Here is a 22,204-nt window from a genome sequence, read left to right as displayed (position 1 = left end):
GTGTGTGTGTCTGTGTGTGTGTGTGTGTGTGTGTGTGTGTGTGTGTGTGTGTGTGTGTGTTTGTGTGTTGCCAAGATGCTTTGCACTCATTATTTGATCCATATCCAAGTCTCTGTGGGTCCTTGCTGCTAAAAGGTTCTATTTCTGGCAGTGAGTCGTTGTTCTTCATGAAGCCTTCGCACTCGAGCATCCTGTTGGCAGACACTGAGTTCTCGCTGAACAGTGGGCTCCAATCCCAGCTCACGACCTTTGACGAGCATCATACCATTGTACACACATCCAGCAACACACAGATTGAACAAGCGGAAGCAGGAAATGAATCCATCTATGAAATGAAGGCTGCATGAGAGACATCAAACATGTACAGATGAGATGCAGATGAAGATGGAGGAAAAAAAGTCAGAGGGAGTGATGTGAGGGATGCAGATAAGGAGAAATAAAGATGGATGAAGGAGAACAAGATGGAGGGTTGTAACTGAGAAGAGAAAGAAGGAAGGCAGGAGACCAAGAGCGTGCACTGCACTTGTTTTTTGCTGATACAGATCAGATTTCATAAAGATCCACTTGATTGCCTCATAACAAGGGGGACGCAGAGAGGGATGAGATGGAGAGATGGGGTGGAGGCAAGTAGAGACATGATGAAATTGATAAATAGCTGCTGGCACTCCCCTCAGCTGATGTCTGTTGTTTTTCCAAAAGGGCTTAATGTGATTAACCTATCTATAATTTGGACATAAGAAAAAAAAAAAAAATCAAGGACAATAACAATGACGGAAAGAGGAGTTCCCATTTGAGAGTCTCTGATTGGATGAAGGGTTCTGTGTCGGATGGTGTTGTGCTGCTCCAGTTTTGGCTTATTCAACTGTCCACATTACTCTGACTGTCCCCAGGGTTCACCTCAGCTCCCGGCTTCTCAGTTTCCCCTGATTGACAGTGAAAACCATGGCCTCATCACTTCTTATACTGAGGATTGGCAGGGGGCCAGGCATAAGCAAGGATGCTGCTGAGCCTGTGAATTACGCTGTCTATACCAACTTAATGAATGACTGACTGACTGATGACTGAGAATTACTGTAAGACAGGTAGACTGATTAACACTTTAGAGCAGCAAACATCACAATTTTCAATGAAAATATTTCAATACACACTGTATATACTGAGATTGTGGTCAAAAAGTACAAAACAATATCTGAGGAAAAATATCATGGTTAAACATGTATCATAAAAAACATTGTATTAACTTGGCTCGAATTTCAGTTTTCTAAGGATGTGAATGTCCAGCACTTCTTCAATCCCCCAGCTGAGAGTTTCATCCTGGTGGTCAGAATAAATTGCTGTTTAATTTTTCTTCATTAATTCAGCTTTACCCCAGCAGATTGAAATGGGTCTCATGTTGTGTCCACAGTTGGAGAAACAATTGACCAATCAGACATTTGTAGGCAGAATTAAGAATGGGGACCATCTTCCCTAAACAACTAAATAAGGGTGAGAGAGAAAATCATGAGTCTACAGTCCCTATTGTTAATCCTGCCTCTTTAACCTCTGACTGGCCGTTTGTTTCTCCAGTGACGACAACATCAGGCATTTAAATTGCTGAACAAATCAAAGATGTGGATAATGAGTCAGCCGACTGGAAGTAGGCTCATTCTGATCACACTGTGCTCTGTTGCATCTTTATCCACACCTAATGATGATGTCAGAGTGTATTGAACACGTCATTTCTACGTCACTGCCGCAAGGACTTCAACCAGCAGCAAAATTACCCATCTATGAATCACTGCCCACATTTCAATTTTCTCAGCAAGTCAAATAGAGTAAAATTATTAATGAATAATCAAGTGAAAGAAATGGTTAGTCAGAGTAGAGTATCAGGCTGCAGCAGAATGAGATGATATCATTTGGGGTAAAGCTTTTGTTTAAGCAGCGTTTATTGCTAAAAGTCTGAAGCATAGCAGTGAGTCAGCGCCTTGAAATATGTAGATGATGGGTCATACTACTGTTAGCTGTTAACTGTGCGCTGACAACCAACTTGCTAGCATGTGTGAAACACTTTCATAACACTGGATTTAGCTATGAAACAGGCACTAACATTTTGCAATTAAAACCTAATAAAGAAATATGACAGCAGCATACATTTAGTATACAATCACAATTACACAGAGTGCAACTGTCCCTTTTAAATTTGCCATCAATACTATTTGATTCAGTGAAATACAATTAGGTTTTGATTATATATAATAAAACATTGTTGGTTGTTAAAATAATAGTGTAGTATTATATTGTACTTTATAGGCAATGGTTTGAATATAGGCCTTAAAAGAATAACATTACAATCATATTGTGCATTTAACTGTATTACACAGATAGCATGTGTATGTGTGTGGGTGTATGTGCCGTTTGTGTGCGTGTGAATTGTGTGTGTGAATCAATCTCTCAGGGCCACAGGCTTGCAGAGACATTTGGCTCCACAGCAGTGGGGAGATCTTTGCGCATTTTCAGTTTTTGCCTCGACAGATTTGAATACTAAAAACTAACAGTATTAAAATCAGCTGAAGCCAACGCAAATCTTTATGAATCCACCTTTACAGGTTTGAAGGGAATTCTGACATTATGGTATGCAGGAAAAAAGATGGCGCTTAGCCCACCCACTTAACTCTGTGTGCCCCAAACCTCCAACCCACTTCTAACCCTTACACAACCTTTCTCTGACTGCATTTATAATGCATTAAGGCATTATGTAATGACCACAAGTCCAAGACAGCTTCAATAGTGTGGCAGCTGTCAAAGCACCAGGATGCCAATTACCACGTATGGCCATGTGCCATCACTAGGGCCTCTTTCTGACTTTCCCCTTCTTATGCACTTTGCACCTATATGGAACAGAGAGAGAACAAGAGAGAAGACGGGAGAGGAAAGACAAATGAAATGACAACAGCTGTAGAAACTAGAGGAGAATGGTGGGAGGATTTTAATGAGGAAGGGACCATGTTGTGTAATGAGAGGGAATGCAAGAGAAAGCAAAAAAGGGAAGAGACACACAGAAAAGACATGAGGGAAGCTAACCAAATCAGGGGCAGCCATGATTTATTGAAGAAGTCCAGCGTTCACTCCATCTGTCACATTTATTTCCTCACATTTGTTTGTGGGTAAGTAATGTTTACCAATAAATGCCCATGCTGAGGCACAGGGACACTTAAACACTCCTCAGCAAGATATTTTATATCATTCATAATTATTCTTTCGTTCAGTCATTTTCCATGCACAAATTTCCTATTCAGAGTGGGCTGGAGCCTGTCCCAGCATGCATTGGGTGAAGGGAAGGGAAGGCGGCCAGGCCATCACATAAACAGACCAACACACTTACAGTATGTTCACATTCACACCCAGTTCATCTTCTTTGAACTGTGAAAAGAAAGTGGAGTGCGGGGAGAGTATGGAAACACCACACCCATCTCTGTAACTCTGTTTAAAGATATTTGGAGTTCAACCTATAATTAACCCATATTTTTGTGTCATCTGCAATAGCCCTGTTAACTCAACATATTAATTAACCCTATTTGTTAATTACAGTAATTTACATGCTGATTTGTGTAGTTTCAATACTGTACCTCATGATCTTTGTTGTTGTTTTTTTTTTAATCTTTTACCTTCTTAGGTGCAAGAGTGGCTATGTCTCAACTGTCAGATGCAGAGAGCTTTAGGGATGGACATGACCACACCACGCTCCAAGAGTCAGCAGCAGATACACTCTCCTTCTCATGCGGCCAAACCAGAACTCAAACCTGATGCTCTGACTCTACCTACACACCAGACACAGACCCCTCCTCAGATGCAGCCTCCAGCACAGGCCCATCCTGTACCTGGCCCTACCAAACAGACTGGTCCAGCTGGCCCAGGTCAGCAACAAGTAAAACTCCCCCCGGGGGCAGTCCCTCTCCCTGGCATTGCCAAGGCTCCATCCCAGCCTGATCTGTCTCGCAGCTCCCCTGCCCACCAACCCCAGCAACCCCGCCATGACCAGACACGCAGCGCAGGGAGCTCTCCATCACGACAGCCCCCACCTCCAGAGCAGACTTTTGGGAAGTTATTTGGCTTTGGTGCTTCTCTCCTTAACCAAGCCAGCACTCTTATATCTGAGACTACTCAACCCCAACAACAGCCTCCAAAACCAGCCCCCAAACCAGGAGGACCTCCTGGTCCAGGACCTGGGGCAGGTAAACCCTCAGGACCTCAGCCTACACAACAGGGGCCTCGAGGCCCTCCTCAGCAGCAACAACAGCCTGCTCCTCCGGACTCCTCTAAACCTAAATCTTGTTGTCCTCTCTGTAAGACAAACCTCAATGTAGGCAACGCAGCAGAACAACCCAACTACAACACCTGCACACAGTGCCACTCCTTAGTGTGCAACATGTGTGGATTCAACCCCACTCCACACCTAGTCGAGGTAAGACTCTGATTTGATATGCTTGGCTGTCAAATGTGTGTGACAAAGTGTCAACTGGTCTGTGACGGCTTGCAGACCATGGATTCGCTAAATCAAATGATTTATTGATGTGTTTCTGTAAAAAATGCTGTGTCATAATGCAGTCGAATGGGTTGTGTTATTATCAATTTGGGCTGTCTGGTCTTGGAGTGAATAGCTGCATTTTAGAGGACTCCTGTGTGCATGAATCAAGTATTTGGCTTCAGGTACTGTCGCATGACCAACAATTGACTCTATTTGCCTCGTCTCTGAGGTATTGCTTGCTTTATTTCTATGCTGTTTGCATTGTTTATTAGTATTTTTGAAGAATGGTCCATTATTGTGCTTTTGATTCTTTAATACAAATAGATCAACAAATAACTTTCAAAATCTAAAACATAAAGCATGTGTGTAAAAGAGCATTTCTGCACAAGAATTTTGGACAGTTGGCAGGTTCTGTATACAGCTTGTACACAGTAGGCTTTATGTGCGCCTGTGATTGTTCAGCGTTTTTTCCTTTCTCCTGCCTTTCTCTCTATGTACTTCTCACTCAGGACCTGTTCTGTTCTGCTCTGTCAGGGCCTTTCATGTAGTTAGCTGAGTGAAGTCCGGGCTGTGACTCACCTCATCAGTGTGCCTTCTACTCTGGACCTGCACAGAAATATATGACCAATCCACAGGAAACAGAGTCCTATCAAGTTCAATTTGATGGATAATCTTAATATAGATTAGTCACATCCAGGGGTCAGTTGAGGCTATGTACCTCCCTTAAGTTCCCCCTTGTCCGTTGTCATAGTGGGAGTCCAGCCGGTAAGGGCATGGACTTGCAGAGGCTTCCATGGCCAGGAAATAACAGAGTTTAATTATGCAAATCAAGTCAAATAGAATGATTGCAGTAATAACAGACTTTTTGCAGAGTGCTGGCTTTTTTATGGGCAAGCCATGTCTTCCCAGGCATCTGGCTGTCACAGGCACTGGCACAGGCCATTCATAGATCGCTATGGAAACAGATAGATCATTTGTTTGTCAGGCGTCCCTTTCAAACTTGGCTGCTGAGATGCTGCAAGTCTACAAAAACTTTCAGACTGCTGTTTTTGCGAGTCTATGTTATAAGCAGTGTTGTGCCTTTTCTCTGCTGGGTACTCTCCACATCTCAATCTAGCATCAGGTGCCTTCTTTCCAAAATAGTTTTTGTTTTCATTGCATGAGAACAGGCAGGTGGGTCGCTCCAGAGCAGACTAGAACCATTTGGACATGGTGTGAGGCTTTGTACTTTGAACTTAGTTTTCTCAGCTTGATTTCTACAGTTTGGCACATTCATCCTCATCATCCTCGCCTAATTTATGCAAACGCTACTGTTTCTCTGTCATTTTCCTAACTGTCCCAAACAGAACCGTGATCATCCCTCCCTGTTTTGATGAAGGCGGTGACAAAGCCTGTAGTTGCATTGTTTCTTCAAATTGCCACTGGTCTGGTAAATCACACGGCCATCACAATATACCAGTGAATTTCACCCAGAGCCCTGGTTTTACCTTATAGTAGGCAAAAATTCATTACCTGTGTTTGGCCTGGGCGTACATCACTCAGAAAACGTCAACCAATCAGAAGACGGGGGCACTTAGCAGACACAAAACAGCCTGTTCTTGCTGGAGCTCCAGAGACAAGCTTTAGAGTGTACAGTTTTTGCAGAGTTGGTGCGGTAAGTGGGATTTTCTCAAAATAAACTACAGTGGTCATGTTAATGTAGTGTAAATCATACACTATGTGCCTGATTTACAAAGATCTCAAATAAAGGTTACTAAATTGCGTGTGTAACACAACAGTGCACATTTGGTTAGTTTTGCGGACGTGATCTACTAAGAATAACAACAGGTGCAGACAGCAGTATTTAAATGAGGGTTTTGCTTGTCTTAATGGAGTTTGGATGAGCAGAAACCCCGTGAAATGAAATTTGATCCCATGGAATTACAGGTTCTAGTGGAAGAGGTTAACAAACATATGGAGTTACAGCAAAAAAAATGTTTCCAGAAAAAACGCCATATGGGAGAGTATTTGTGACAAAGTCAATGCTGTTAGTAAAACCAAAAATATTCCACTCCAAAAATATTAACACGTCTGTTTATTCTGTCATTGTGCCTCCATCTCCTCTTCACCACAGTAACAGCAGTCATCTGTGCTCAGCGTGCAGCTGGTTAATACCTGCCCTTCAAACGTATTATTTATAGACACAGTTACCGTTGGCAAAATTACCTTCAGGTTTGGTAAATCACAATGCGTGTGCTAAATAACATATTTGTATTTTCTCCTCCCTGTATTTTTGTACACTGGGGTAAAAACGCCCCACATTGCATATTCATTAAGGCATACATACTAAATGGACAGCGCGTATTATCTTGCACATTTGAAAGACGCCATGTTAGTAGATCAGCTTGCACATTTTTTTGTGGGTGATGTCTTTAGTTTTTACACATGCAAACCCTTTGTAAATCAGGCCCTATGTGGCTAATTTTATGTGTTTTTAATAGTATTTGGACAACAGTGGAACTCTATGGCACTGAGGAATAAGTTATGTAAGACATTGGCTGAAGAGAAAAATCATGTGAATAAGACAGAATAATTTGTTGTTAAATTGTTAATTTGTGATGTTAAAAATAAAATAAAAAATAAAAAAAGAAGCTCTATAGCACTATTAGAGGTGAAAACATTTAAGGCTCCTTGCTTTGAAAATTGCTTTAAAAAAACAACAAGATCTTTTTAAAGGCAGCAGCCACGTTTTAAAGAAGCAGTGTGTAGGATTTAGTGGCATAGCGGTGAGGTTGCAGATTGTAACCAACTGAATACCCCCCCTGCCCCTTCTTAGCGTGTAGGAGAACATAAGGTAGCCACGAAATTTGCAAAAAAATGTGAAAGGCTCTCTCTAGAGTGAGTGTTTGGTTTGTCCGTTCTCAGCAGTAGAAAGTCGTGGAAACAAGGCGGCCTCTGTGGAAGAGGACCTGCTCCCTATGTAGATATAAAGGGCTCATTGCAAGGTAATGAAAAGACAACCATTCTTATTTTCAGGTGATTATACACTAAATAAAACATACTTATGAATATTATACTCCATTTCTGCCAAGTCTGTTCTGATTCAGATTCCGATTCACTTTAAAGGATGTCATTAAATTCTACACACTGCAACTTTAACTGATTTCCATAAGGATCATATGTCCTCAAGTATCCAAAATACTTTTTTTCTCGCTGCAGGGAGAAAACACTTTACATTCCTTGTGTGGTGGTGACAGCTCAGGAAATGCTTTCACTAATAGAAAGTGACAACGCAAATGTGGAGAAAACCCAAATGCTGATTATGTGCCAAAGTAATTAAAGTTATTTAAAAAAACAGCAATAAATGATTAAACTAAAAGTATACTTACACTTTTTCAGTTTTTTTCTCTCAAATCTCTACAAATGGACATAAATTATTACCATATAACATTCTGAAATATTGATTGGAAACATAATGACCCCCTAAAGCATCATTGGTAATGGCTCATCACATCCTGTATCGAATTTTCTGTAATAGTAGGGAGGATTTAAAAAGAAAAAAGTTTTATAGCTTGTGGAAATCAGAAAAATGATGGAAATATTCATGAAAATAAATTTTCTCTCAACTCATGAAATACACAATGCATAATTAATTCAGAGCAAATAAGGCTGAACTGTATCACATAAAAAAAAAAAATCCAGCCCCTTTAATCTGTGATGAGACACCGAGTGCTAGCGTCTCTGTGCGAGGACGTGTGGAAGAACGGACGAGGACAGAAAGCATAGAGGTGAGAGATTGAGAAGGAGGAGGAGGAAGAAGAGTGAGAATCAGAGGTAATGAGGGAGAGGAAGCCAACTGTTTGTTACATTTTACAATATTTCACATCAATTAGCACTGAAAGTCATGTGTGGCTCTGAGTAAGTTCTGGAACTGTTTTCTCCCCCCATTACAATTCTCAAGGAGATTAAAACCAACCTTGTGTCATTGTCTTTTCCCCAGAGTATGGTTATAAATAGAACATAAAATGTTTTCACTGGAGTGTCTCCCGCTCAATCTGATTTACAGTATACTGCACGTCAATCCTCATCCCTGAATCATTCTGTTACTCTCTTTCTGCCAGCACAGGATACTACAGTCCTGTGAGGCAGATACGGCAAAGTTCATGCCAAGTGTTAGTTCATTCTTCACTGTAAATACAGGTAGATTCTTCATGTTTCTTCTTCACCAGTTTTCCCATACATTTTATTCCCACAGTTGGGCAAGCATACTGATCTGACTCTGTTGCCTATTATTATTATGTTATAGAAGCGTGTCCACTGTTTATAGCGAGACAAGCTCTGAGTGGATTGTTTGTGAAAGAACTGAATTTCTCCCAGAACTGTAGAAAAAGTGTATATAAACAGAAAACATGGCTCATCAATAATTCAATGAGGGGGAACATTATAAATAGTTCATGCAGTGTGAAGCAGCGAGAAAGAGCTGCGTTTGTTTCCTCGTGTCAGATAAGGTCAATGTGTGTGTGGACGAGAAGAGAAATACACACGTGCAGCTGCATGTTAGTTTAACAGCACATTTGTATTGTTAGACCTGTAGCAGGTTGTCTTTTAGACTTAATCAGATTAGATTTCTTAGGGAATCAAATAATGTACTTAAACTTATAAAAAAGTCTACTTACTTTTTCAGAACATGTTGTTCCCTCATACCAGACATTTTCTTAAGACTGCTTAATATAAAGTTTAACTTCTCTGTTTGTTCATGGCTGACTTATTCTTCTTATGACATTTTTACAGTCTTCTCAGCTTCTCCAAAGACTGACTCCTTATCATCCGCTACAATATTAAGGTGGATCAGAAAAAAGGGTTTAATATTAGCATTGTTAGGTGATGTGTTCGGTAAGCTGTGGTCTATCCTGGCTCTGGTCATTAAGGCTTGATCTGCCAATAACAAGCTGAAATAAGGCCAACCTTTAAATAACATACTCATAATTGTACATTTTCAATTTCACATTCAGAACACATCATTGTGTATGGTAAAGCTATCAACACACATCTGCACATACGCACACACACACACGCACGCACACACGCACGCACGCACGCACACACACACACACACACACACACACACACACACACACACACACACACACACACACACACAAGAGCACTCTCATTCTGTAATATGCTCAGCTGTGAAAAAACAATTACAGTCAGCCACTGTGCAAAGAGAAACCTTTTAACCGTCTGTAACACTGTTTGCAATAACTTTATATTGGCCCAGTTTTATGTGCCTGGAACACAGTATGCAGGTAAATACTGTATGTGGCTTGCACATGATGAAATGCACTAATGAGAAATTGCAGATAACACATTGTGAAGCACAAAATGTACCCTTTAAAAACTTTTAGACTTTAAAAATTCATCTAAGGAATCACTAATACCCAAATGCTAGTAAGAGCTGTACACAGATTAAATCTGTATCATCAATTATAAAAATTATTGATAGAAATTCTATAAATCTTTATTTATCCATTCAGTATTACAAATTGCCCGATACTGCAGTGACCTTGAAGATACATCAGGCACACAGTGATGCTGAACATATGTAGAACATGTATTTGTGAATGTGCCACAGTTCCGCGGGAACACAGACGCTGCTCTCACACAGAGCTACAGTATAGATGTACATGTCATTGTCATTCTCAAACATGCTGGAAGTGTTTTCTGAAGGTTGGCACCAGTCTGTGTCTCCCTCAGGAGTTCCTTCCAAAGCCAGATGGCTGCTGGCATCATGCATCTAAGTCAACCATGCTCAGCCTGGCTGCTCCAAAACTGATGGTGCACCATCACAGATTCAAACACCCACCAGGCCCCAATCAGCTGCAAGCCTTCTTTTAACACTTCCACATATCTTTGTGCTGCATGTACTATGTGCTTATACAAGCCAGCGCACAAATACTACTGGTGCTGTGTTCAGATTCACATGCACACATGCATCTTACACATGCATGTTTCAAACCCACTGGAACATGACTAATCTAATCACAAGGGATTGCAATCTGTCAGTTCACTGTGGTATTGTATTGGAATCATAGACTCATAAATATGGACATAGTCACTGTGATGTTAGTCATTGGTTTGTAGTTTGCCATTTTGAAGCCTTGAGTTTAGTGATTTGACCATCGCCATCTTGGATTTTTGGAGTCTGAAGTGACCATATTTGGACTGGAAGGTGGAGCTGACCCTAGTGCTAGCCGCTAGCTGCTGCTACAGTTTATGGTTAGCTGTGATTAGCTAATGCTAATGCTTATTTTCGCTAGTAAAAAACAGGCCTAAAATCATTCAAAGTAAATTCCTGGGAAAACAGACTCCAAGAGGGTCTTTTAGTACAACCAAATGCTTGATAAAGACAACAATAATCCTATCATATCAATATAGTTATATACAAATTACTGTCTGACAACTGAGTAAATAAATAAAAAGATACGATTACCCATAAATGCATCTTCTTGTAATTTTAGTTATTTTAACAATTCATATATTGTGTTATGCTACTGACCACCATTTCAGCTAATGCTAATGGTTCCATCTGGTTCTCTTAAAAGTAAGAAATGTCCCAGCCCTGCACACGCCCACATACACACTCTCATTACGTCCACTAACAATATTATACTTCACCCTCCTGTTCTCTTATTTCAAATGTATTAAATGGGCGAACTCTGTGATCCCAACTCGCCTCGCTGAAAAATTGCAGTTATGCCAGAAGCAGGAATAGAGTATTTTGAAATATTTCACTGTTTTCTTCTACCCTACTTTATTTCTGCTCTTACTCAAATGTTATGTAGTTCTCTTACATTGAACAGATTTAGGTGACATGCCAGACACATAAAATCTGCCCCTTGACATGTCATTATTTAATGTGACGCTGTAGTTGTTTTGCTCCCTTGTCTCACTTGTTTCAGTCGTAGTCAGGATGGATGTACACAAGCACCCACCTTCTCTTTGCACGTTTCAGTGCTCTTCTCCCTCCGTTTGCATCCCTCTTCCCCCTGTCTACATGCCTTAGTTGGAGACTGCTCGCTGCTGACACATTGATTGAATTGGCAATTACTTCTGGTTGAATCGCTCGCGGTTGACATTGCAACAGGGGTACTCAGCCCTCTTGATTCAGTCTGCGCTCTGTTGATTTAGCAAGCAACAGCAGGGCGGGCATTTTAAAACCCCTGCACATAATAAGACAGCGTATTTATAAGAGGTGATACAGATGCAAACAAAAAGAGACAGAGACGGAGCGAGGGGTGTTTTTCTATGTGTGTGTGTTGTGAGAGTGTGGGGAGTCTCATAGAAGAAGCTAATAGTTGAGAGTATTTCTAATCCGTGTTGAGGGAGTGTAGTGATCCCCTTGAGTACGGTGCTTAACCCACAACACACCCTTGTAAAGAACCACCCACACAAATAAGTGCCATCTGAGACTAGTAAGCCTTGTTGAGTGATTAAATTAAGACAATGTCATTTTGACTTTGTCTGATAAATATATTAGCGTTTGAAGAGACTGTAATAGTGAAACAAAGGTTTTCCACCTAAATCCTGTATTACTAAAGACACACACTAAATTTAAATTACATGATTCATGCTTACCCCAAAATCCATGTGTCACAGAGGACACCCTGATAAAATGACTGTGCTGAAGTGTGACAGGAAAATGATGTGATGTACAACAATGACTGCTTCCTGTTGAGATTATGTGGCACCCAGCGCAGATGGCTCGCTGGTTTGGAGGCTTAAATGCCACTCACTCTCATCTCTGGGACCTTTGTGTTTGGCAGCAGTCTGTGGGCTCAGACTGAGCTGGAGTTGCATACACTTCGACTAAAAAGTTCTGCTGAGGGATCCAGAGGCAAAGGTCCCATTCTATGAAAAAGCACAAGTCTTATCTTTTGTGCTTTTGAAGATTTTTGAAATGTTGTTGCCAGAACTGTTTTGCATGATTCTAGACCTGAGAGTGACAGGAAATAGGAGAGGGTGAGAGTAAAATCTACAGCTACTAGCACCTTTTGGCATGGGTATTGCATTGTATCATTGTATGTGCCTTATTCCGTTAAGCCTTTGTGCACCACATGTGTTCATTTTTCATGACGTCTTTGAGGTCAACCTCGACCTGTTCCAAGCCCTGTCTGCACCTGCAGCAATATCAGCTCTTTTGATGAATGACTATCTGAGAAGCACAGTGACCATATTGAACTTGAATGACCCCACCCACCCCCAGTCTTTTTCTGCAGCTCTATCTCCAAATGCCCTTCCTCTCCTACCTTGTGAGTGAATGTGCTTTGAATCCTACAAGGGACCTCAGCATTGGCTTAATCACCTCTTCAGAACTCATCATCTTCAAGGCCTGGTGGCTATGCTAACGAGTTTTAGCAATGCTCCAGGGGCCCATGGCAGTGCCGTGTCTATCCTTGCTGTCAGAGCCACAGAGGTGGGCTGGAGCAGTCTTCCCACCCCTGCTACTGGAACCTCCTGTCTTAACCCATCATTTCACCCGCCTCAACGGTGCTCCCGCTCGCTTTTCCCCGTAGCACCTCAGGCATGCGACTACTCTCTAATGCTGGCATTAGGAGCGAAGGAGGGGGTTAGTTGAGTGTGCGCGCTGCGCTTAGAGGCTGCAAATACTAAAAGGCTGGCGACACAAATGTGAGATTATAGAACAGAGATGTGTGGTTGTATGTCAGGGAGCACAAAAGAGCACAAACCAGGAAAAAAAACAAAACAACACACACACACACACACACACCAGATAGAGGGTGAGCTATAATGAAAGGGAACAGGAGATTGAGAGACAAAATGAAAGGGATAAAGCTCACTGATCACTAAGATATTACATTTAACCCCTTGTTAATCTTCTCAGTGCTGCAGCTGTCGGGCAGCAGTCGAGATGATCAGATCACGGTCTGACTGCTGCTCTATAAAGCCACCTCACAATAATAACATCAATAGCAAAAGCAGCAAGAGCACCATTACACTCAGCCACAGAGATGGTCCTCCCACTGCCTCCATTAGTGAAGACACTGCCAGCACAGTTTACTGCTGTGGGTGTGACACAACAACCATAGCACGGGTAACAATTCCTAATGGGTTCACTTCGTCATTGACGTTTACCTTATAAACACCTTATTTCACAAACCAACACACACTATTCAATGTTAGTCACTGTTTTGCATGCTGGAATACTGATCCCTGTGCTTTTTAGACCAGTGAATGAAATATACTTTTAACATGAAGGAGAGAAGTTTGATCAATCTACTATATTAAACTTTGCTATCTGTCTCTCCACAATCACTTATAATTTATGACATGGTGTGCCACCCTTTTCATCCTTCCATTAGCAACTCTAATGGGTAAAATGATGCACAAAGAATGAAATGAAATATATTTATTCTGGACCTGTCAGCCTCTTGAAGTAAATAGTAGTCCCGTATTTTCAGTAAAAAGCTTTTTTTCCCCCTTGCTAGCTTGAGATGATGTTGAAATGATATATTAGACAAGCCCAATTTGGCAGCCAACTTGTTTTTGAATTAACTTTCTCCTGAGAAAATGTCGTCACATGTGTCAGCACCTTACTACGAGTGGTGGAGCTGTACATGAACACAATATTTTCTGCCATAGTAAGAACAGTTTTGGTTATTTCACATGTGAGATTTGCTATTGCTTATTGATTTCTTTTGCAGGACACATTTGGAAAACGTGGCTTTATGAATTTCAGTGCAACAATGATGATTTAGCAACAACCGAATCAAATGTGATGACAGCTGTGGGATGTTTGCTCATGTTGCCGGGCAACTGTCAATCAAATCTGATTAGACGACCCACACAGTTCTGGTAAAGCAGATTAGCATTCAGTTTTAAGATCTTATTAAATAATACTTGAGGATGTTCTTGTGCCACAAACTTGACTGATGTGCATTAAGTAATGAATATTTAACGTTATACAGAAATATTTAAAGATCCCCTCCAGTCATGTTTTAATACATTAAAAAGTCCTCTGCTCAGAGTAATAAATTGTGTCTGATTTGGTTTTTCAACAAAAAAGTTAAATTACCCTTGTTAAAAATCCTTTACAAAAATCTCCATTACATCTCCTCTTTCCCCCTCATTAAAAAATCCAGAATCCTGGAATATGCAAATATTATTCATTTCAAAAGTTTAACTGCTGGACACAAGATGCCTCCTCCTTTACTAAAAGTCCAATTTCAGTTTTTGTGCACTGGAGGCTTCAAGTTTCCACATCACACTTGTGTAAGTTGAATACCCAGATCTGAGACAAACTCAAATTTTTGATGAACACAGATAAACGTTGTCCCCTTAAGTGGATGAATGTGAAAACAGTCTTTTAGTGTCAAACTCTGCATATTCATTATTCTGCACAGTGAAGCTTAAACATCCAACTGAAGTGACAAGACAACAAACATATTTTTAGTGGAGGGGGAATTTAAGATTAGACATCTTTCATATTTTCAAGGTTTTTAAAGAATAAGAAACTTCCAGAAGACTAGTCAATCTCCTGTTATCAGGAATTTCCTGACTACTCATATGTCCCATATGAGCAAGTCAAACATGCCTGAAAGACTAGTTCAGCATTAGTAGTCATATATTTTTGCTGGTGTCATTAAATGGTGTCAATAAAGGTGTCATCTGACCAGGCTCTCTTGATAGGTTGCAGCTTGAGTCTGAAAGATAAATGCGACATACACAAAATGTATTTGCTTGGCTGCTAGCTATAGATTTGCCTGCCAGGAGTATTAGAAACTCATCTAAAATAAACTGGGGGTATGGAGGCAACCTGATTAACTTGTCCTGGGGACAGACATATGCGACAAGACACATGTCAACCGCAGTGTAAAATAGGTTTGTTTGGTTGCAGCGATTAACATTTCAAAAAGTAGATGTATGTTTGAGGTTTGACTTTTATTTTTGAGGTTTGACTTTTATTTTGCTTTTGCCTTGAAGGAGTTTTGCAAAATGCAAATCTTACTCTTGAATCTTACTGTGTTTCCATGGGAGGGAGCAAACTACCCATAGCATCACTCATACTCTTTAAGTTGCTGCTGACAGTCCATACTCTTATTGACTAGTGCATACATCTGACAACAACTTATTCAGCCACGTTAGGATTCTCTGTCTTATTAAAGCCTGCAAAGGTAGAGAACCGTGAATGAGCCAGGAGATATGATTGTGAAGTCAATGAGGTAGGCAGTAGGTAGTAGAAAATAAGAAACATCAAAGATTTCTTGTCATATTGACTGCATTAAACAGTTTAACCACAGAGAGAGGAGCATTCAGTAAAGTATGCAGAGCTGTGTGTTGCTGCCTGCTGCTTTTTAAACAAGACTGCAGGGGGATAAATACTGCAATTCATCTTGAATATTCTCACGGAAAATTAGCAGAGCTGGGCTAAAAGGCTTACCACTGAAAAAAACCCCAGAGCCAACCGCCACTTTGCCTTCAGAACAGCCCCAGAACTTCTTTAAGTGCTGTCTTACAAGTTCTGAAGTGTGTGAACAGGGATATTGGATTGTTCTTGTCCTCTAGGAAAGACTTCACTTCTTTAAGCAATGGAGGAGGTGGATCCACAGAATCTCCCTTAAAGATTTAGTCATTCTTAGATGTGGTGGAGGCGATGGATTGGGGTTATGATATACAGTATATGATATATTCTATAGGGTGCTATAATAATATATACTCATAGTATGCAGGAAATAAAAAGCATATACCATAGCATAATATATGAAACATTTATTCATGTAGGGTTCAAAAGTTGTGTCTGTAATTTGGTCTCACTCTGTTGAATTAAATCAATTTTGCAGAAAAAGTATGCAGACGTTTTGGGTTATAGTAAGTTATGGTTTTGAAATTGTCTCATATATTTTTGTGGTTTAAGAGAGCTCTTGGGTGTTTTTAGGGTGATATTTAGGTTGTTTCTTCAGTGAAAAATTTTACACAATTCCAAATTATATTTAAGATTTTGTAATTTTATTTTAGTTAAATAAAGATTTTGTTAATTTAACTGACTTAACTTTTTATTGTGTTATCTGTCTTTCGTCTGTTACTCACTGTTATTGTATAACAGCCCGGCATGTCTATGACATTCGAAAAATAAATGTAATAATAAAAATAAAATCATTTCTGTTTAAATTGAAATATACAGCTTAATTGTAAATTCATCACTGAAGCTGTGTGATTCTTGATGTTGTTTCCGAAGGAGAGGGCTGCTGATGCCTTAACAAATTAAAAACTGTTAAACATTAAGCAAATGGTAAATAAAGCTTATTTGAAAGAAAAAGAAAATTAAGCAAATGGTGCAAAAAAGGTTAAAATATCATTCACAAGTCTGTGTCTGTGACATGACAGCAAGAAACAGGTTAGAAACACACTTTTAGGACAACATTTTCATGTGGCATTACTTTAATTGGTATTTCGCAATGTCTTATTTATGTGTCAGGATCACCCTACTGAGGTGGGGCACTCAACAACTGGCCTGTGTGCAAAAAGAGGGCACCTATTGTTTCTGTTGAAATAAAAAGTAACAGACAGAATATGTAAATAAAACGCAGGAAACATGACCTGATCCTGTGCCAGTGTGTCCCTGGAGGTACAGCAGAGACACACTCACTTAATGGCAGATGACACACTGTTGTCCTGTAGCAACAAAAACTGCTGAAAAAACTGTGGGTCCTACTCAGAGGAAAGTTATTTCATATCTAGACTGGAACTGTTTTTTTGAAATATTTTGATCTTCTACTATAAACATCTTGTAATGGTAATGTGCTTATTTGTTCACATTAGTTGTGTAATATTCGAGTGTGAGATTATTTTTTATTTTGTATTAATCATCATTCATTTGTTTATACATATCTCTCTTTTTATCGATGCTGGCAACATTACTATATGGGTAGTCAATATTGGTATACTAGACAGCTGCTAAAATCTATATCTTAACAACTATTGAATGGATTACCATGACATTTAGTTGAAGGATGAATCTTAATGACTTTTCATCTAGCAAAAATCGTCATATCAAACTTTCAATAGTTTTTAGTGCTGATTAGAAAATTAGCTAATATTAAAACCTGCTAAAAATCTAAATGTCAGCATTATCATTGTAAGCATTATAGCATAGAACAGAACAGAATAAAAGGCCCTTCGCTACAATACATTGCATGTCAGAAGTTGACAGTTCCGAGTCAGTATTCCCAACTTTCAATCTAAATGCTTGGGAAAACATAGACACCTGCAGCAAAGTGTACATGCAGGATTTCCTTCCAACACAACACTACAGCTTACCTTGTGAGGCAACTGGATTCATGAGATCACAACATAGATGGTTCATCCAATCACCTGGGGAGTATTTTTTTAAAGTGCCTGCTTTTTCAAACAGATTCCATGGACGACTTCTCAGATGCTTTTGTGTAAGAAACCATCTACAGCATTCTAACAGATTATCACACTTTAACGTCTCTCACCCCCACCCCCCTAACACAGACCCATTTTTTGGGGGGACGGGATCTTTAGGGGGGGATAGCAGGTCAACAGTATAAAAGTGGTGTATAAAAAATAAAAAAGTGTCAAAAAAACATTTGACATTTGGAGATTTCTGTGAGAATTGCATTTTTTGAGGTCAAGGGCCTCTTTGAAAATGACCATGCCAACTTTTCCCTCTCCAAAATTTAGCATGACTCTGGGGTGTTATTTAGCCCCCTTCTGACAAGCTAACATGATATGGTTGGGACCAATGGATGCCTTTGGTCCTTTCATATAATACCAGTATCTTCACTGTACCTTTAAAACAGAGCTTGCTATGTCTGAAAGACAGTAACAGTGTAGGAGAGTAGAGAGTGGGAAGAGTAGCTTTGTACCACATGTTCACAAAGACTTCTATCAAGCACGAATCAACTGAATGGAAATGGCAACTACAAAGCTGTTACATCACATTTCACCACACACACACCACATTGATGAAAACACAAAATTGATGAAAAGGTCATTCTGCTTTCTGTTCATTGTGTTGATGTGTTGCTGTGACATCAGGCGTGTTTCTGTTGACAAACTCGGGCTAGATGGCTCTTGCCTGAGTTTCCAACTTGAATGACGTTTCATTGCGCTGTTCTGTGTCGGAGGATGCTTTTTTCCCCCTGAGTTCTGAGTACAATAGATTGCCACATTTATTGTCATTACACATTTCCAGTACAACAAAATTTGTTTTGCAGCCCTGAAATATTAACAAACCACACATCAAGGTATACAATATACATTTAAAAAAAGCAGTATAAATATGTAACTAAAATTGTAAATTGTGCCTTAGAAAATATATTTAAAAAACAATCTATAAAGTAGAAAAAAGCAGCACCACTCCATTCTTGAGCTTATAATATTGCACTTGCAATTTGCAAATAGCAGACATTGCATGTGGCTTACACTTGTAAGCAGTTATTGCACATGACAGGCACTGTAAATATTATGAATAAGGTTATATTGCACGTGGGCAGTCAGTGATGGCGGGGTCAAAAGCTCAAACCACTACTTTGCCGATAGTGATGCTGAAGATTCTTAAAATGTTTAGCAACTTAGCTATTTTTGAATGTTATTCCAATTTAAACAAGGCTGCATAATAAGGGATTCAATCAGATTAGTTTATTATATGAAATATGCTTTTATATAGATTAGAGCTGGACACTGGCAGTGGAGGTTGGACTTGGTTGTGTAGAAATTTGTTTACATGTAGAAGTTATTTTACTTTATAGGAACGGTTTTATCAATTGGGTTTTTCACTTAACAGACAACAGAAATAGCTATTCACTGAGACAAGATTATTTGTACTTTGTGGCCTTGCTTAGATAGATGTTGTTGCCAGCTGATTTGTTTTTATTCTAGTAAAAAATAATTTTGGTTACAACTCAGTGAACGACTTGGAATGAGAGGAATGGGTTAGATATTTTTGCTATTTCATTCAGAATAGTGTGGAGATGTTGCAATACCGCGAAACTCCTTCTGATGATCATCTTCCTGTATTTTGTATATTCATCTTTAATGCAGTGGGTTGAACTGTATAGGAGTGGCTCTGACTGTGGTTGGGTCCTGCTTACTCAGTGGATGATCCTTCATTTCCTCACTAATCCACAGGCCTGACCACGTGTCCCCATTGAAGGAGTCCCAGGGGATTGACCTATATACCTGCTGACTCTTGCTGACCTGTCACAGCCGTGGTACAGCGTGGCACAGCCTGGCACACTGCTGTGACATGTGCTCGCTCACGCTTCGCACTGTGCACTTGGTAGACTTAAACCACTGTTCATTCAGACAGTGAATAATAGAGATGGATACAGTGGATTAAAGGGCTATGGGTTTGATACACTGTGGTGCTCTACTGATCTTTGATTCTTATTAGCTTATTATTAAAATAGGATTTAATACAGTGAGTAAGGTTAGTTAGTTAGTGGATTTTATTCAGACTGAATTAAAACTGACTGCTATTGCTGCAGCACACTTGCAATCCTTTCTGCTTCTGTACTTTATATGCTGTGGGTTTGGATGTTCTTGTGCTCCTTAACTGCAATCAAATATCTGTGTGTGCCCATGTGTTTGGGCGCCAAACTGTGCGTGACATATTTCCCCACTCACCTTAAACTCACCCCGTTCACACCTGCTTGGCAGTGAGCCCCTGTGCACGTAGTACTTAATAATTCACCTCTGCTCCTCTGACCTTCGCTTATTACGAATTAATTATAACCTCCTTCATCGTATGGCTCATTAATCTCTGTGAGACACCGAACGTGAAGGATTATTATGGTGATTTCTACTATTGCAGTTACACAGTCCTTCTCTTTAATTCAGATCTTTGTTCCCGCTTTGAGTGTTGACATGGGCATTGCTTTTGTTGTGCAAAAATAGTTCAAACTCAGGTAATAACTAGGACTGTTGTGAGGGATGTGGAAGCAGCCGTTGAATTAATTTGGGATAACGAATGTAAGAAGGAGAAAAGACTAAGTTTGACATTTAGAAGTAAAACTTTATGAGGGAGAATTACACTTGTGTACATGTGTGACGGTGTTGCTGCATATGCTTAATGTAGACATGCACTGCTGCAGTCCTGCTTTAATGGCTCATTTTCCTCGCAAGGTTTGTTTGCATCTGTTTTTATGTTTTCTACTCTGGCGTGAAAACTACATCTTAGCTTTTCATTTAGCATCCTTCATTATGTGCTCACACTACTCATTATATATTATGATTTATCCTCCACTCTGACACTATAGCTACAGGATGCTATAAAACACCAACATTTAACATTTCCAACCTGTGTTTCTTGAAAGTCTGATCATTTAAATGTGTGAAGTGAACCTTATTTCATTCCTGGTGATGAGTACCTGCAATATTATATCCTAGTGAGGTATGTGAATGCTTTTAATGGCAGCTGACATTTCTTGCTCACAGCTTGTGGTCTGGTTCCTGGCAGAGAAACTGCGCGGGGGACAGATCTTGCTGTGAGTTGACTGACAGTTAGCAGGGAATACTGAGGCTACACACAGTATGTCCCTGCACGTGTTCGTACACAGAATATCAAAATATATTGGTGCCATGTCTGGGTGCATGCAGAAGTAAAGTAGGACAGGGGGGACGGGGGTTGCGAATGTCACCACCAACTGTGCTGGCAATAAAGGCTAAGATGATGTTAGAAAGGTTGGTGTTAAATATGCAGCCCACTCCAAGTGCAATATTTAGCAATCTGACTATTTTTCTGTCCTGTGTTCATGTTATTCTGTGGGTGTGTATGCTCCCACGACTCCATGTCTCTCTATGAAATTCTGCACTCTCTGGCGCCCTCCATAGGTAGGAAGTGTAAAAGCTTTTCTCAGTCACAATCCCTCAGCAGGTCTGTTATCACTGCACTTTTTCTTCTAAATATTATTTTTGTGCATTGTTACATTCATTGCGTAGATCCAACTATAGAGAGGTGTTTGTAATTTGTGATCAGTATTCTGTGTGGAGCTGTAATGCTGCAATGTGACGTTTGATATAAGCCGGATAGAGAAAAAGTGTGACATGCATTATAATATTTTAAAGTTTGATCATAGAGTCCACTATGTGGGTGTGACCTCCACCCAAAGGAAATGCTTCCAATCCCCCCTCTTCAATCTATTCAAGAGAGACTGTACATAGCTGCCTTCCAGCTAGAAAAGGTGGAGTCACTGGCTTCAAAGATCCACTAGGACTTTTAAATTTATGCAGACATCTTACCATCACCACTTAATATTATTCAAAAAAGCATGACAAATAAGGTCACTAACATAACTAAAACACTAGACTTGTAATTTACTGCCTCACATGAACATGTTGTTTATCACATTTGGTGTATCAAGAGCCAGTTTTAGAACAAATAAGTGACATTGTCATGTCATGTTAATTTGAGGAAAAACGTTTCATCTGTCTATAATTAAATAACTGCTAGTTATCAATAGAGAAACATATTGGATCTTTGTTTGGCGCTTTAGTACATTCAAAAATTCATATTTGCTATTGTGTCAAATACACCAATTTTTCTCCAGCTGTTCCAATTTACAATTCAAACATTGTGGTCGAACCAGTGTCGAGCTGCAGTGTTTATGGTCATGTTCTGGTTAAATGGCATTATAATCCTCTGCAGAGATGTACAACGGTGAAATAAACAGT

The 22,204-nt window shown here is 39.9% G+C and overlaps 1 protein-coding gene across 1 annotated transcript in view; it reads left to right on the top strand.

The window, feature by feature from the left end:
- bsnb (bassoon (presynaptic cytomatrix protein) b) overlaps window positions 1–22,204 on the top strand; it is a 62,099-nt gene that overhangs the window by 18,402 nt on the left and 21,493 nt on the right. Inside the window, exon 3 of the mRNA XM_062415985.1 lies at window positions 3,656–4,444. Coding sequence (XP_062271969.1) covers window positions 3,656–4,444 — 789 coding nt within the window. The remainder of the gene's footprint in view (window positions 1–3,655; window positions 4,445–22,204) is intronic.

The sequence above is a fragment of the Scomber scombrus genome, chromosome 3 (genome assembly GCF_963691925.1).
Source record: "Scomber scombrus chromosome 3, fScoSco1.1, whole genome shotgun sequence".
In the NCBI taxonomy this organism is placed as follows: domain Eukaryota; kingdom Metazoa; phylum Chordata; class Actinopteri; order Scombriformes; family Scombridae; genus Scomber; species Scomber scombrus.
Note: the sequence above shows the minus strand (reverse complement) of the source record. Positions and strands in the feature narration are given on the sequence as shown.